General features: G+C 42.5%; 1 protein-coding gene across 1 annotated transcript in view; it reads right to left on the reverse strand.

Annotated features, from left to right (window-relative positions):
* Positions 1 to 650: 650 nt before the first annotated feature.
* LOC141157595 (G-rich sequence factor 1-like) overlaps positions 651 to 15,731 on the reverse strand; it is a 30,221-nt gene continuing 15,140 nt past the window's right edge. Inside the window, exons 2-7 of the mRNA XM_073645094.1 lie at positions 7,954 to 8,107; positions 7,164 to 7,319; positions 5,927 to 6,115; positions 2,566 to 2,704; positions 703 to 884; positions 651 to 658 (exon numbers count right to left, since the gene is read on the reverse strand). Coding sequence (XP_073501195.1) covers positions 651 to 658; positions 703 to 884; positions 2,566 to 2,704; positions 5,927 to 6,115; positions 7,164 to 7,319; positions 7,954 to 8,107 — 828 coding nt within the window. The remainder of the gene's footprint in view (positions 659 to 702; positions 885 to 2,565; positions 2,705 to 5,926; positions 6,116 to 7,163; positions 7,320 to 7,953; positions 8,108 to 15,731) is intronic.

Below are 15,731 nucleotides of genomic sequence, written 5' to 3' on the forward strand. Positions count from 1 at the left end.
CACAATGTTTTACCTCAAAGAAAGAATCGACTGTGATCCCGTGCTGTAATAGCTGTATACTGTTTTGTGTCCTCCCCTGCCCAGGAGCTGTGGTATGATCAGACTATGTTCCTGCACGGTCAGACACAGCCATTACACAGTACACAGCAGGGGCACATTTATAAGATTATCTCAGCACAGGATCATTTTATTTATTTTTTTTTAACTCATCCAATTGTGGAAATTATTATTACTCCAAGATCTGTCGATTAAAATGTACTTTTGCTCATGGCACAACCCCTTTAAGGGGTATCCTGCTGTGCAGTATTATAATGTATGTATAGGTGGACTGTAAAGGATTGCAGGCGGTTAGGCGGGAATTCACTGAGGTGGGAGGCGTTTTTTTGGGAGCATCATACTCTAACGGCCATGAAATTGGTATTGTGGGCGAGAACACTAAGGGCTTAAATAGGGGCATAATTACTGTGTACGTGCCATGTTCCTCTCCATGCGTACAAGTTGAACGATATGACCACGCCTATGTCGCCGAATATTTTTTGGATGGGGGGGCCTAATCACAGTGTCCTGTGATTTTAATGTATGACCCTGCTGCTATGTAGACCCCTTAGCATGCAATCTTGGTAAATCTCAGCCAAAAGGACTGTGTGCATTTATTTAGCTGTAGAATTAGATCAAAGAACGAGCAAGAGAAAAGTATCTCACCATTCATGTGATTGTTCTCACTGACCATGTCACACTGTCTGTCTTTATTTTCATTATTAACAGACATGTCTGGGTCATAAAGTTCTTTCATGGTTGGAGCAAAAGTAACACCTTTCCTCTTTCTAACCAGAAAGCGAGCATTCTGAATTTCATTTTTTCTGCTTGGAAAAATTTCAATGTACCTAAAAAGAAGGAAGAAGAATAAATAATTTTGAAAACAATCAAAGTGAATTTCAGTCATATTGGAGCAACCTAAGTTTATAATTGCAGTACGTTAAATGAGTGATAAAGGTGCACTGATGACAACCTGGGTAATGAAATCATCACAACCTAATTTTCTTTTTTAAATAAAAAGAAATCTAATCTAAATTGCTCAAAAAGTCTAAAGCGCCCAAAAAATGGTCTCATGCAGTACCATAGATGCAATTTGAATTGGCGGACACGCATGTGGATTACACCTCTTTTCACATGGCATCCTAATAGATCACCTGGGTCTCATCGGATGAACCCTGGGTGATTATATGGTTATCACCTATCCTGTGTGATACCTGTTGTTTAAAGGGAATCTGTCACCACTTTGGAGTTATCAGACCTCTACTATGGGCATACAGGGTATGTAAAAGTAGTATACTTACCTGTATGGCCCACGGTAGAGGTCTGAACGCAGAGAAATGTAGTTTTATCTCCTTAGTTTTTCACAGGCTTGGCGTCCCCCGGACGCCAAGCTATCCCTGCCTATCTGCTTATTATTCCTCCAATTCCTCGCCTATGTCCATGTTTACCATATTTCCCCCCCTCCCCGCACATCACAGGTCCCTGTGACGTGCGCTTTTTGCCTTCACCTCCCGATGCATGCGCAAAGCGCAGCTTACAGGGAGCGCGCTTTGTTTCCTCCCGGGCCCATTTGGCTGAGCACAGTGCCACAGTGCTCTATTGCGCAGGCGCCAGGGAGTCACTGTGCTCAGTCAAACAGGCCCAGGAGGAAACAAAGGGGAGAGGGAGGAAATATGGTAAACGTGGACGTAGGTGGGGAGTTGGTGGAATGATAAGTAGATGGGCAGGGACAGCTTGGCGTCCGGGGGACGCCAAGCCTGTGAAAAACCAAGAAGATGAAACTACATTTCTCTGCATTCAGACCTCTACCATGGGCTATACAGGTATGTGTATAGATTTACTTTTCTATACCCTGTATGCCCATAGTAGAAGTCTGATAACTCCAAAGTGGTGACAGATTCCCTTTAAAGACCGCCTGTAATCAGGATCATCAATGTTAAACTTTATGGCGCTATCATACTGATTTAATACAGGTCTTCATGAAAGTGGTGCTGGCGTATGCGCAGATCAACCTCCTGCAGTCTTCGGAAAAATGGCACTGGAGGGGGTGCATGCGCAGAATGAGATCTCAGCTCATCTTTGAGCCGAGATCTCATTCTGTGCATGCGCCACCTCCGGCGCCATTTTCCTAAAGACCGCCAGAGGTAATTTTCATGAATACAGTAACCAGCGAGAGCACCGCCCACAGCTAAGACTGTGCCAGCCCAAAATTTAAATGAATGCAGGATGATGAATGAAACAGAGGCAGTGGAGGGGTCATGAGCCTAAGACTCTACCCAAAGTGCAGCCTCAAAGCACGAAGCACTGAGGAAACAGAAATTTATCATGATTTAATGAAAACCAGGCGGCAGATTTTTACATCAAATGCATGTATTAAATCAGTATGACCGCATCATTCTGCCCATAGCTTTAGTTTAACATGGATGATCCTGCTGACAGGTTCCCTCTAAACACCTTTAAGCAAAGTGATGAAAAACCACAGCCACTACATACAATACTAGTACGTAATGCTTAAAGAAAACACATTACCTGCTGCCTATTTCTTGCTTGTGTCTCAAAAGAGCTTGCTCTGCATGTTCATCGGAAACAAAGTGAACAAACGCCTCTCCTGACTTGCGCCCCCTCTGGTCAAACACAAATGTTATGCCTTCTTCGGCTATACTTAGACCTGTAAAGACATGTACATTATTAAAACAAAGACCACTGAACATACACAACCACTTGCTTTTTTGCTCCCCCTTTTCTAAGAGCCATAACAATTTCATTCATCATCGACAGCCACATGCAGGATGGGTTGGAGTTTTTTTATGACTCCAATTTACTATACAATGTACTGAAAAATAAATAAATAAAGAAAATCCAAATGAGGTGAAATGGTAAATTCTGCCATTGTTTTTGTGGCGTTTATTATACAGTAATAATCAATCATTCAGGTCAGTGCGATTATGGCAATACCAGCCCTGTAAAGTTTACTGGTGAATAAATAAACCCTTCAGAAGTTTCTTAAAAAATAAAATAAAAAATAAAATAAGATGCCATTTCCTGAGACCTGGAACATTTACATTTTTCCACTGATTGAGCCGAGTGAGGGATTGTTATTTTCACTGGCACCATTTTGAAGGCATGCATGTAAGAGGTTTTAGAGAAATGCGGATGCTAAAAAGCAGCATTTCTGGAGTTTTCATTTTTTACAGCATTTACTGAATGGCTTAAATAATTTTACATTTTGACAGATCAAAATGTTACAGATGAAGTGATACTAAATATGCCTAGTTCTTTATTTCTTACTTTTTAAACTGGAAATAGAGGGCAGATTTAAATAAGGCAAGATTTTTTTTCTTTAACCCCCCCCCCCCAACTTTATTTTTTAATCGGCTTTAGTTCCCTTAGGGCAGTGCTGGCGAACCTATGGCACGCATGCCAGAGAGGGCACGCAGAGCCCTCCCTAAGGTCACGCGCACCATCGCCTCAGCACTAGGACCGGGCCCGGCGGGTGAGTACTTGGAGCCCGCCAACTTCAGCTAGATGTGCGTTCTCTGACACACATCTAGCTGAAGTGTATTGCAGCGTACGAACTCGCCAGGCACGAGCGCTGCAATACACGCTGCTAGCAGCCAGCGTCAGCGTACATAGCAGTGACGCCATGCGCCCCGTCGTTAGGACGCTGAAATCAGCTGCCGGCTACAGGAGAGGAAGGAAGGCGAGTAGGAGTGTTTATTATGTGTGTCTGTTTTTACTATGCGATGAGCAGCAGCGCAAATACAAGTATGGAGGAGCATATTCATGGGTAGGGCATCTACCAGGATGAAGGATGGGAGACGACAACATATCTACAAGGATGGGGGGGAGGGAGCAGCTAAGCATATCTACAAGGATGGGGGGGGGGGGGGGAGCAGCTAAGCATATCTACAAAGATGGGGGGGGGGAGCAGCAGCATATCTACAAGGATGGGGGGGGGGAGCAGCAGCATATATACAAGGATGGGGGGGAGCAGCAGCATATCTACAAGGATGGGGGGGAGCAGCAGCATATCTACAAAGATGGGGGGGGGAGCAGCAGCATATCTACAAAGATGGGGGGGGGGAGCAGCAGCATATCTACAAAGATGGGGGGGAGCAGCAGCATATCTACAAGGATGGGGGGGAGCAGCAGCATATCTACAAGGATGGGGGGGAGCAGCGGCATATCTACAAGGATGGGGGGGGAGCAGCGGCATATCTACAAGGATGGGGGGGAGCAGCAGCATATCTACAAGGATGGGGGGGGGAGCAGCAGCATATCTACAAGGATGGGGGGGGAGCAGCAGCATATCTACAAGGATGGGGGGGAGCAGCAGCATATCTACAAGGATGGGGGGGAGCAGCAGCATATCTACAAGGATGGGGGGGGAGCAGCAGCATATCTACAAGGATGGGGGGGGAGCAGCAGCATATCTACAAGGATGGGGGGGAGCAGCAGCATATCTACAAGGATGGGGGGGGAGCAGCAGCATATATACAATGATGGGGGGGAGCAGCAGCATATATACAAGGATGGGGGGGAAGCAGCAGCATATATACAAGGATGGGGGGGAGCAGCAGCATACATACAAGGATGGGGGGGAGCAGCAGCATACATACAAGGATGGGGGGGAGCAGCAGCATACATACAAGGATGGGGGGGAGCAGCAGCATACATACAAGGATGGGGGGGGGAGCAGCAGCATACATACAAGGATGGAGGGGGGAGCAGCAGCATATATACAAGGATGGGGGGGAGCAGCAGCATATATACAAGGATGGGGGGGAGCAGCAGCATATATACAAGGATGGGGGGGAGCAGCAGCATATATACAAGGATGGGGGGGAGCAGCAGCATATATACAAGGATGGGGGGAGCAGCAGCATATATACAAGGATGGGGGGGAGCAGCAGCATATATACAAGGATGGGGGGGGAGCAGCAGCATATATACAAAGATGGGGGGAGCAGCAGCATAAATACAAGGATGGGGGGGGAGCAGCAGCATATATACAAGGATGGGGGGGAGCAGCAGCATATATACAAGGATGGGGGAGCAGCAGCATATATACAAGGATGGGGGAGCAGCAGCATCAAACAGCAGCATATATACAAGGATGGGCAAACATATACCAGGATGGAAGGGGGAGCATATTCTTTATATTTACAGTCTCATACCCCTGCTTCTGGTTGTGGCTGCTTTCGGTTCCCCTCGCCTGCTCTCTGTATGAGTTGTTTTTCTAAACTAAAACCTCAGTATTCTGGTTAAATGACCATGTTGGCACTATTCGATAAATAAGTGGGTTTTGGGTTGCAGTTTGGGCACTAGGTCTCTAAAAGGTTCGCCATCACTGCCTCAGGGTCTTCAACCTTTGTTTACAGTATTTGCAGGTTATAGGGAAAATGATGGTCTGCTATGAAGCTCAGACTATAGTTAGGCTACACAGGAGTATTAAGGCAGCAACCATGGCGGCCTTCAGCAGGTACCCAGTGATCTTGTTGTACAGGAAGCTGATGGGCGCCCAAAATGGTGTTCCCCCAGGATCACGTGCCTCAAATGCTGCTGTCAGAAATTAATAGAGGTGTTTAAGGGGTTAACAGCAATGATCACAGCTCCGATCGTTGCAGTACGAGGCAGATGCCTGCTATGGAACACAGCCGGTATTTGCGATGTGGAGAAAGCTCAGTTTCTGAGCCTGCTCCAAACATCAGCACCTGACATAGAACTTACCTCTACATCTGTTGGAAAAGGGTTAAAGCAGGTCTGTGAAAATCAGCAACCAACAGCCTTTTATATCCCCTGCTGTTATAGATCTATAACGCTATATGTCACAATGATGCTTTTGAGAACAAAATTTTCTAAAATCAAAAACGATACAAATATAATTTACCTGAAAAGAAATTAACAATATCCTGTTCACTACAGCTATATGGAAGACCGCGGAGGCGCACAGTACCATCACTTGGGGTACCAGCCGCTGACTGTGCAGCTTGAGACACAGAGGAGGATGCAGTGGGCGACAAAGGAGCTTGCAGTCTTTGCAGCAACGACTCTGCATCTTTATGGCTCATTTCAAACACTGCAAGACAAAAATACAGCTTCTGAAAAAAATCCTATTTCGAACTAAAAAATATGAAATAGAGAAAATAGGAACAGTAAATATAAAAATGGTCTGCAAAAGCTTTTTTCCAATACAGAATATCTTAGGCGCTGTCCTCACCTGGGAGGATCTCAGATGCTCAGAGACACCATTATAGAATCTGTAGTAAACTGCATACAGCTCTATTTTGCTGCATGCCACATCAATGGGGTGTGCAAAAGTTAACACCACAGGAATAAAAGGTGTATGACCCCTTCTCACTTTTCAAATATCTGTTGAAAATTTAGCAAGGATGAAATGATGCTTATATTTGACCATACTTTAGAAAGGCTCTTCTGAAGAGAACACAAAACCAACAAAAATATCAGGAGAATCACAGCCAGGGTAAAAGTGAATTAATCTTTATTGAGAAAAAAAATAGATAAACAAGTAAGAATGAGAATGTCAAACAGATGCGAAGACCACACAAGGAGCCCTTAACAAGGTAATAATCGCTACCACCAGAAGAAGCTGTAAGCGAAACGTGTGGCTCCTTGACTTCCACATAGGTTTTTGCCCTTTCTAATCTAACTTCTCATATTTTATTCCATCCAGCACTTTATCCTTAGTCTCCTTATCAGTATGGTCATTTCGCTTTACATTTTATGGTGCTCCCAGTGTGTCCATATTGGATTATTGTAGCATTTTTCCTCCGCTTACCTTTTTGTGACACTTGGCTCATCACTATTTTTCATGTAATAATCTGTTTATCTTGACCTGACTATGGGATTTGCCATTTGAATCTTCTCTTTCTGAAGATCCATCATTACATTGATTGTGATCTGTGTGCTTGACGGTAACTATTATTACCTTGTCAGGGCTCCCTGTGAGGTCTCAGCCTTGGTTTGACATTCTTTTACCTTTTTTAGCAATCAATATTTATTCAGTTTTACTCCTGATATTTTTGTAGGTTTAAAAAGATATTATTTCATCTTTGGCTTTTTTAACCTCACTAGCATAGCGGCATTGAATAGTACACATTTCTTACCTTCCACATACCGCTGTCCCAAGTATTTTTTGTGCTGTTCTAATGCTTTTACCAAGTCATCTGCTGTCTCAAACTCAATGACTGCATCTCCTCGTGGTTTTCCATCCCTATTAAATATGAAGTGCACCCCTTCTGTGCCACTCCGTACATTGCAACCTGAAAAATAACAGCAACAGAATTCTAGAAAATATTTTTGCACAAAAATAAATAGGACTGGAGTATACTTCTTGCAGTGGCGCACAATGGCTGAAAGGTGTGCTAAATTTATTAAGAAGCTGACGTCTCAATGAGTTTAGATTATCTTATGCCAGGACAATATTCATCAACAGTGGCTTACAAAACACCTGTCTTGATGAATCGGGGCAAACGTGCAAATGGGTTTCATGCAGTGAGATTAATCCTTTATAAATATAATGACTGTAGCCAAAATGCCCCTCACATGCCAATGCGCCCAGTGTTTATCTGCCCTTATCCTCACTGCGCCCTGGCTATGCCCCTTACTTTCTGGATGGCGTACCATCCTGCACTAGAGAGCTGTAAAAAGAGGCAATGTCTGAGAGGAACAATGAGAAATGTCATTATTCACAATTCCATCAAGAGAAAGCCCTGGCAGCATCAAAACAAAAGGTGCTGCATAGAGCCGGGCAGGAAAAAATAAATAAAAGTAATTATGTCTGAGCTATAATGACTTCTGGTGAGAATTTAATCAGATTTAGATACATGGGTCCTCTGAGTTTATGAAAAGTAAGTCATCCCTTAAGGACAATCGTTTTACATTCCCCAAACATACCAGAAAAAAAATTGAGCACGTCTTCTGCAGTGCACGACCATGGCAGTCCTCTAGCACGCACAATGAACATCTTACTTGGTCCTTTGTTTACAGGCCCAAGTTCATACTCTGGTAAGTCAAGGTATTCTTCTGTTTCATGTGACCTATATGGACTCTGTCAACACAAAGCAAAATACAAAGCTCAAAACTGATCATTTTTTTCAAGAATCACAGGTTCACTACAACATCCTAAATGAAAAATAAGTTAAAGGTTAAAACATAAAAAATAAATAAATAAATGCAAGAATGATAATCAAATACAAACCGATCTGCCTGTTACCTTCCACCACAAAATTGTAGACAAATTAACGCATTCCTTGTTAATGCTTTGTAGGGACCAGGGACACAAGAACACTTTTCGGAATAAAATAAATGTCAATGTAACCGCATTCAGTTCTCACATTATTTTTTGGTGCTGATAACTTTCACTACTTCATTTAGGATATATGAGAAGTGGTATTGAGAATTTAGCTCCAGAGCCAGTGCGGACACCTGCATAGTGCCAGCATGCAGAAGCTGGGTACAGTGTTCATCCTCGTCTACCCACGGCATACCGATGAGTTGGAGATAAGGGTCAGATCCTGGAGACATGGTACTATACCTGGCAGGAAGAAACTTGGCTTATTCCTTTCAAGTAAATCTATGTTTTACATGTTAAATGCAAGAAAAAGCAGAACACCAGTCCAAGTAACTAGAGTTCCACTTTAATCCACAAACTACAGTGACCAGTATATGCCATCCACAGACTTGTAGATAATCTGATATTACTGATACTACATCTTCACACGGACAAGATTGCTGAAATCAAGCTAGATCTGGTTCTCTTTGCCATTCACATCCAAAGTAAAAGTATAGAAAAAAACTGCTCGTTTGTTCTGAAGATCTACATGCAATCATATCCTGTGAAATTATAGCTGTATCTGTATCATCGTCTTCGGTCTGTGGAGTCGGAGTGGTGGAGTCGGTATAAAATGGACGGAATCCAACTCCTAAAATATATAATAAATTGGGTACAGTAGTTCAATGCAGTTTGTGGGGAATATTTTTTCATAAGAATTTGGGAAAGTTATGAAATGTCCTATAAATGTCTGTCCTATTCCTGATCTAAGGGTCTAGACTTTTAGCGGAGATGAATCTGTGCTGCAGTAAATTTATCACTTAAACATGAGCCATGTATGAGGGAGTCAGAGTCTGTGTCAGGGAAATTGAGGAGTCGGAGGTTTGGCTTACAGACTCCACAGCCCTGAATTGGTCATCTAAACTCCCATGATGCTTCACTCCCTGAGAACAGGAAACCAGAATTCTGAATTTAGCTGATATCACAGGGTTCAGCTATGAGGAGCACAGAGGTCGTGCGTTATCAATGTCCTCATTTATAGCAGTGCAGGGCACCGAGGACTCTCACATCAGCATCAGGGCTTCCTGATACAGAGAGATGACAACTTTAATGGATAGCTGTAAAATGGATCTTTCTGCTCGATTTCTATTCTTGTTAAAGACAAGAAAATGATTAAGACCAGTTAACTATGAAGGAATCAAAGCTTTGGGCCAACCATAATAAAGGGAATCTGTCACCAGGTGTTTACTACTCAATCTGAGCAGGGGCAAGGATGCAGATTCCAGTGACGTATCACTTACGGAGCTGCTTGCTATGATATTGACAAAATCCCTGTTTTATCTGATCTACCAGTTCTCTGAATGCTGAGCTCTGTTTAAACCCACACACAACACAACTTTGGCAGCTTTCTGTGTACACTGTGCATAGGCAAAAATCTGCCCATCAGTGGTGGGGTCAGCAATAGGGGTTAGCAATAGCAAGCTGAGTTTTCTTGTTTGTTATTTTGTTTAAAAATGTAACAATTTTATTTTTCTGTAGGAGATATGTGAAGTTTGCTTCTTATTGTAATTTTTTTTTTTTTTGAAGGCAGAAAGCGCGATCAAACAACTACAATTCTGGAGGTTCAATTTTTTGGGCTTTTTACGGCCTTTACCCCATGGGTCAGTTACCTTTATATTCTGACAACAGACTTTTACTGGCACAGTTACACTAAAAACTTGTTTTTTAAAAGGGAGAAAATGAGGGTGACAATTTTTTTTATTCTATACCAAGTCCCCTTTGGTGACTAGAACCTGTGATGCTTTGAACACATTCTATTCACTGCAAATCCACAGTATACATTGTGTGACAATTATTAGAGGAGTACTTTAACCATATACTCAATCAAATGCATATTTTCCATCTCCAAGCTGCATAACCCTGAATGCTTATTGGGTGAATCAGATCAGGTGATGTGTATTTGTGTAATAGGGAAGGTGAGGCCAAAAAATATCATCACCCTTTATCAAGGTGTGCAGAATTATTAAGGAGCAAAATGGGCCAAAAAGATTTAACTGACTCTGAAAAGGCAAATATTGTTAGAGGGATGCAGCACCCTTGAAATTGCTAAGATAGTGGGGTGTGATCACAGAACCATTAAAAGGTTTATTGCAAATAGTAAACAGGGTCGCAAAAAATGGGTGATAAAAAAAAAAAAAACGCGCATCAACTGCTAAAGATTTGAGAATCAAACGTGAAATGACCAGGATCCCATTATCCTCCAGTGCTGTCCAGAACTACAACCTCCCTGGAGGGCCCAGAAAGTGCTCAGAAACATGGTTAACGTAAGAAAGGCTGAAACCCGACCACCACTGAGCAAGACAAGTGGAAAAGTCAAGATCAAGACAAGAACTATTTGAAAGCAGATTATTTCGCAAGGTTTTACGGACTGATGAGATGAGAATGACTCTTGAAGGACCAGATGGATGGGCCCATGGCTGGATCAGTGATGGGCACAGATCTCCACTTCGAATCAGATGTCAGCAAGGTGGGGGTGGCATACTGCTATGGGCAGGGATTAAAGATGAGCTAGTCCAACCTTTTGCAGTTGAAAAGACTCAAAAACCTGCCAGTTTTTAGAAGACACTTTCTTCAAGCAATGGTACAGGAAAATGTCTGCATCTTTCAAGAAAACCATGATTTTTATGTACGACAACGCACCATTGCATTCATCGCAGTATTATACAGCTTGCCTAACCAGGGAGGCCTTAAAGATGAAAGAAAAATGACATGGCCCCTTCCTCACCTGACTAAACTCATTTGAGAACTTATGGGCCCTTCTTAAACGGTGAGTAAAACAGTACACCTGTCTGAACAGTACCTTGGAGGCTGTGGTTGGTACTGCTCATAAAGTTCATTGTCAGGAGCCTAAGAAAATGACAGATTCCATGGATGGAAGACTTATGACTGCTACAAAATAAAAAGTGGCTATATTGGTCACTGATATTTTTTTGAAAATGCCAGAAATGTTTGTACATTGAGTTGTTTGGCTATTATTCTCACTTTAACAGATAAAAATGACTAACTGAGATAGGAAAATTTATGTTTTTTCATTTAGTCGAATAATTCTGCACATATAGATATTCTCCTAAGACAGACAAATCCTCACTTTTACTTTCTTCAATATTCAGGTTTATTAACCTTTTGGATTGACCGGCAGCACTGTAGTTCAACAATCAAATACACAAATTGCCTAATAATCGCACACAGTGGCTCAGTGTAATATAGCACTGTAGCGCTGGGATCTTGGGTTCAAATACCTCCCACAGCCATACTCATAAGGAATTTAGATTGAGTTCAATGGGGACAGTGATGATGCCTGTAAAGCACAGTGGAATTAATAGTACTATATAAGCGAATAAACAGTGTAAATCATTGTCACTTATGAAATCCAACCTACCCTGGCTACCATGGTAAGTCTTTGGCATCCTGCGGTAGCTTCAATTAAATGCTGCTGTAAGCTATGAGAGCACATTCAGGATTTGAATGCAGAAAATTCCTTAAGGTTTCTGCATCTCTTGGCAAGAAAAACGCTGCAGAAAAAACATGTGTTTTGCTGCAATTTTGACGCAGTTTTCGTACATCAATGAATGCTTTTTGGAGCTAAATAAAAATACCATATTTGAAAAAAGAAACGTGAGACATCACTTTAACCCTTGGATAACCATCAGACCGGGGGTGAGTATATTGGTTAATTTAAATGATTAAAGAATGTCTGTTGTATTTCAAATAAAGTGTTTTACGCTGTTTGTGTTTATTTAACTCTTTATTTTAATTAGGTTTAGTAATGAAAGGGTCTGATTGACACCTTGTCATCACTAAACAAAAAGGGCTAGGTGTCAGATAATCCCATAAACCCAATCTCATCAGCATTCCCATTAATGTAATTTCTGGAGAAGCTGAGAGCTGCTATTTTTAGCCTAGGAAGGTGCCATTAGGTAAACATGTTCCCTGGCTATAAACAGCTCACAGCTGTTTCGTTAGCCACTACATCCCCATGATCAGCAACCAGCAGCGCTTTGGACACAGAATATTTTTGCTGTATCCAAAACACTGTTCTAATGCCGCACTTTTGTTGTCAATACATGCGGATCCATCGCATATAATGACATTTCAAATCGGTCAAAATCTGCAGTGGATACTAGCGTTTCCGCTACAGAAATTGAAATGCTGCGGGTGAGTTTGGGTATGTGCCCACGATCAGGAGCCGTAGCGGGTTTCGACACTTCATATTTCTGCAGCGTCAAACCCACAGCGTCCAGATGTTACAGTACATTGGATGGGATTTCTAGAAATCCCATGTCCACTATGCATGCATCTGAGGCAGCAGATCACCCGTGGAAAACTGACATGCTGCACGTCTTTCAGGACTGCAGCATGTCAAATTCTCTTGCAGAATCGCTAGTCTCCGCAACAGAAATTTGACCGCTAAAATGTATTGAATGCAGTAAATCCGCATGGTTCAGTGAACACAGGCGGATTTACCTGCATTCAATAGAATGCAGCATTTTGGACGCAGCAAAAACATGCTGTGTCCAAAGCGCTGCTACGTCCAGATCATGGGCACATAGCCTAAAATTAAAAAAAAAATGGAGTGGGCTCCAGTGTCATTTTCATAACAAGTATAAGGAAAGCAGACCGCTGGGAGCTGATATTAGTAGCCGGGGAAGTGGCCGTCATCCAAAAATGTTCCCTGTCTATTAATAACAGCCCACAGCTGTTTGCTTAGCCTTTACTGGCTAGATTACAGGGGGATCCCAGAAAAAAATTGAAATAGGGTCCCACTATAAAAAAACACAGAAGAGGCTAAACAGACAGCTGTGGGATGATATTAATAGCCAGGGAAGGGGTCATGGATACTAGCTCTCAGCAGTCCCAGAATTGGCGCACCCATAAGAAAAAACTAAAATAAAAATGAACCATATCCCTCAAGTGTCCGCCATCATGACGTAATCCTACTGTCCAACGGCGATCGGGGTCGCTTCTACAGTAGCCACATCAATCACTGATGTGACTGCTGTAGAAAACAGCACTATACACTGACAGGAGTGTAATAACTCCTGTCAGTGTACATTGCTGCGCTGCTGGGGCTGAGTCCATCAGCTGATAAGCTCCGGTAACCTTATTTACTACATCAGTGTTGTGTGGGAATTCCCACACAACACTGATGCCGTAAATGAGGGCACCGGCTCCCTCAGCTGATCTTCAGCTAATGAACGCAGGTGGAATCAGTCCCGGCAGTGTAACGATGTACACTGCCGGGAGCGATCGTTCTCCTGTTAGTGTATCGCCGACTGCTGGGTGATTGGGCCGCCGTGAGACATCGGGAGGACGGAAGACAGGTGAGAATAAAAGGTGTTTAATTTTAATGTAAAGTTTTACTTTTTTTTTTTTAAACAACACGCACAGACACCGGATGAGGAGACTACTTCTCCCCTCAGCCGCACCTGCTCCCGCTGTTATCAGCGAGAGTGGCCAACGGATGATGGGAGGAGTAGTCTTCTTCACCGGCCCGGGTACCATTCTTTGTGCGCTTTTGACTCAGTCAAATTCGCAGCAAACACCCACAGCAAATACGCAAATATTTTTATACCTGCGTTTTTGCTGCGGATTTGACTGACTCAATTCAAGTTTATGGGTGAAAAACGCTGCAGAAACGCTATAAAGAATGGACATCCTTCAGATTTAAACGCAATGACAATCCTGTCAGGAAAATTCCTGATCATGTGCACAGCACTTCAGGATTGTCATGCATTAGCTGGCACATGGATTACCTAGCGTTTTTGGTGCATTTTCACACGGAAAAACCGCCGCGAAAAAGCATCAAAAACGCACAGTGTGGACATAGCCTCAGAGTGACAGCAGAATCTACACTGTCTTCCAAATTATTATGCAAATTGGATTTAAGTGTCATAAAGATGTAATTTTTTGTTTTTCAAATAAACTCATAATAAATTCATGCATGGTATTGTGTCTCAGGGCTCTTTGATCACTGAAATCAATCTCAAACATCTGTGATAATTAGTTTGCCAGGTGAGCCCAATTAAAGAAATGCTACGCATTATTAAGCAGGCCACAGGTTTCAAGCAATATGGGAAAAAAAAGGATCTCGCTGCTACCAAAAAGTGTCCACTAATACAAAGCATTGGAAGGAGGGGGAGAGGGAAAAAATTATGTCAAAGGTATAATGAAAAAGTATAAAATATCACAACAGGCAAGGAAAAGTAACATGGCTTACTATCGCTAGTGACCCAGTGGTCACACTATATCTATCACCCTATATGGTAGCTAATGTGGAAGTGTTTATTATTGTCAATTGTAGTGGTCACATTACACTAGTTTTATATGTGCCACTTGCCCTACTTTGTTATTGCTCCGGCCCTGTGCGCCCCATGCACACTTTGCACATGTTACGTTTCCTTGCCTGTTGTGATATTTTATTATTAAATGTAACACTTTTTCATTATACCTTGGACTACTGATCATTTTTCCCTCTCCCACTCCTACTATGATTACTGCAATGATCTGTCCATAACAATCCATTACTTGGCAGCTATAATATTTGTAGTAGGTTCTACTAATACATTAGAATCATTATGCTGCTGTTTTCTATAAATCTCCTTTAGTACAATGCCTTGGACCAGGTATGAAAACATTAGCTATTTCACAAAACGTAAGCGTTATACTGTGAGGAGATTTGTAGCTGATAAAGAGCACAGTAGGGTTGGCGCAGATAAAGGCATAATGAGGAAGGTTTCTGCCAGACAAATTCATCAAATTAAGAGAGCAGCTGCGAAAATACCATTACAAAGCAGAAAACAGGTATCTGGAGCTGCTGGTGCCTCTGGAGTCCCAAAAACCTCAATGAGTAGAACAATCCAGACGCTTGCAGTTATGAATAAACCTACTATCAGCCACCCTTAAACAGTGTTCACAAGCAGAAACGGTTGTAGTGGGCCCAGAAATAGAAAAATTATTTTAAAACAGTCTTGTTTACTGATGAGTGTCAAGCAACCCTGGATGGTCCAGATGTATGGTTGGTGGATGGCCAGTATATTTTGGCAAGGCTGTGACGTAGCATAATCATGTTCATGCATAACAACGCACCATTTCATGCTGCAACGAATACCTCTGAGTCATTGACTGCTATGGGCATATAATGAAGAGAAACTCACTGTGTGACCACCATCTTCCCCTGACCTTAACCCTATTGAGAACCCTTGTAGCATCAACAAGCAAAAGATCTATGAGGGTAAGGCTGTGTGCCCATGATGCGTTTTTTAAGCATTTCCGCAGTGGCAAAAAAGCTGCAGAAACGTTTAAAAAACCACATGGTAGAAGGCCTGCCATGTTCCCCAATGAT

This window comes from Phyllobates terribilis, unplaced genomic scaffold (assembly GCF_046119375.1).
Source record: "Phyllobates terribilis strain yellow unplaced genomic scaffold, ASM4611937v1 Scaffold_1__5_contigs__length_1240528914, whole genome shotgun sequence".
Taxonomy (NCBI): Eukaryota; Metazoa; Chordata; class Amphibia; order Anura; family Dendrobatidae; genus Phyllobates; species Phyllobates terribilis.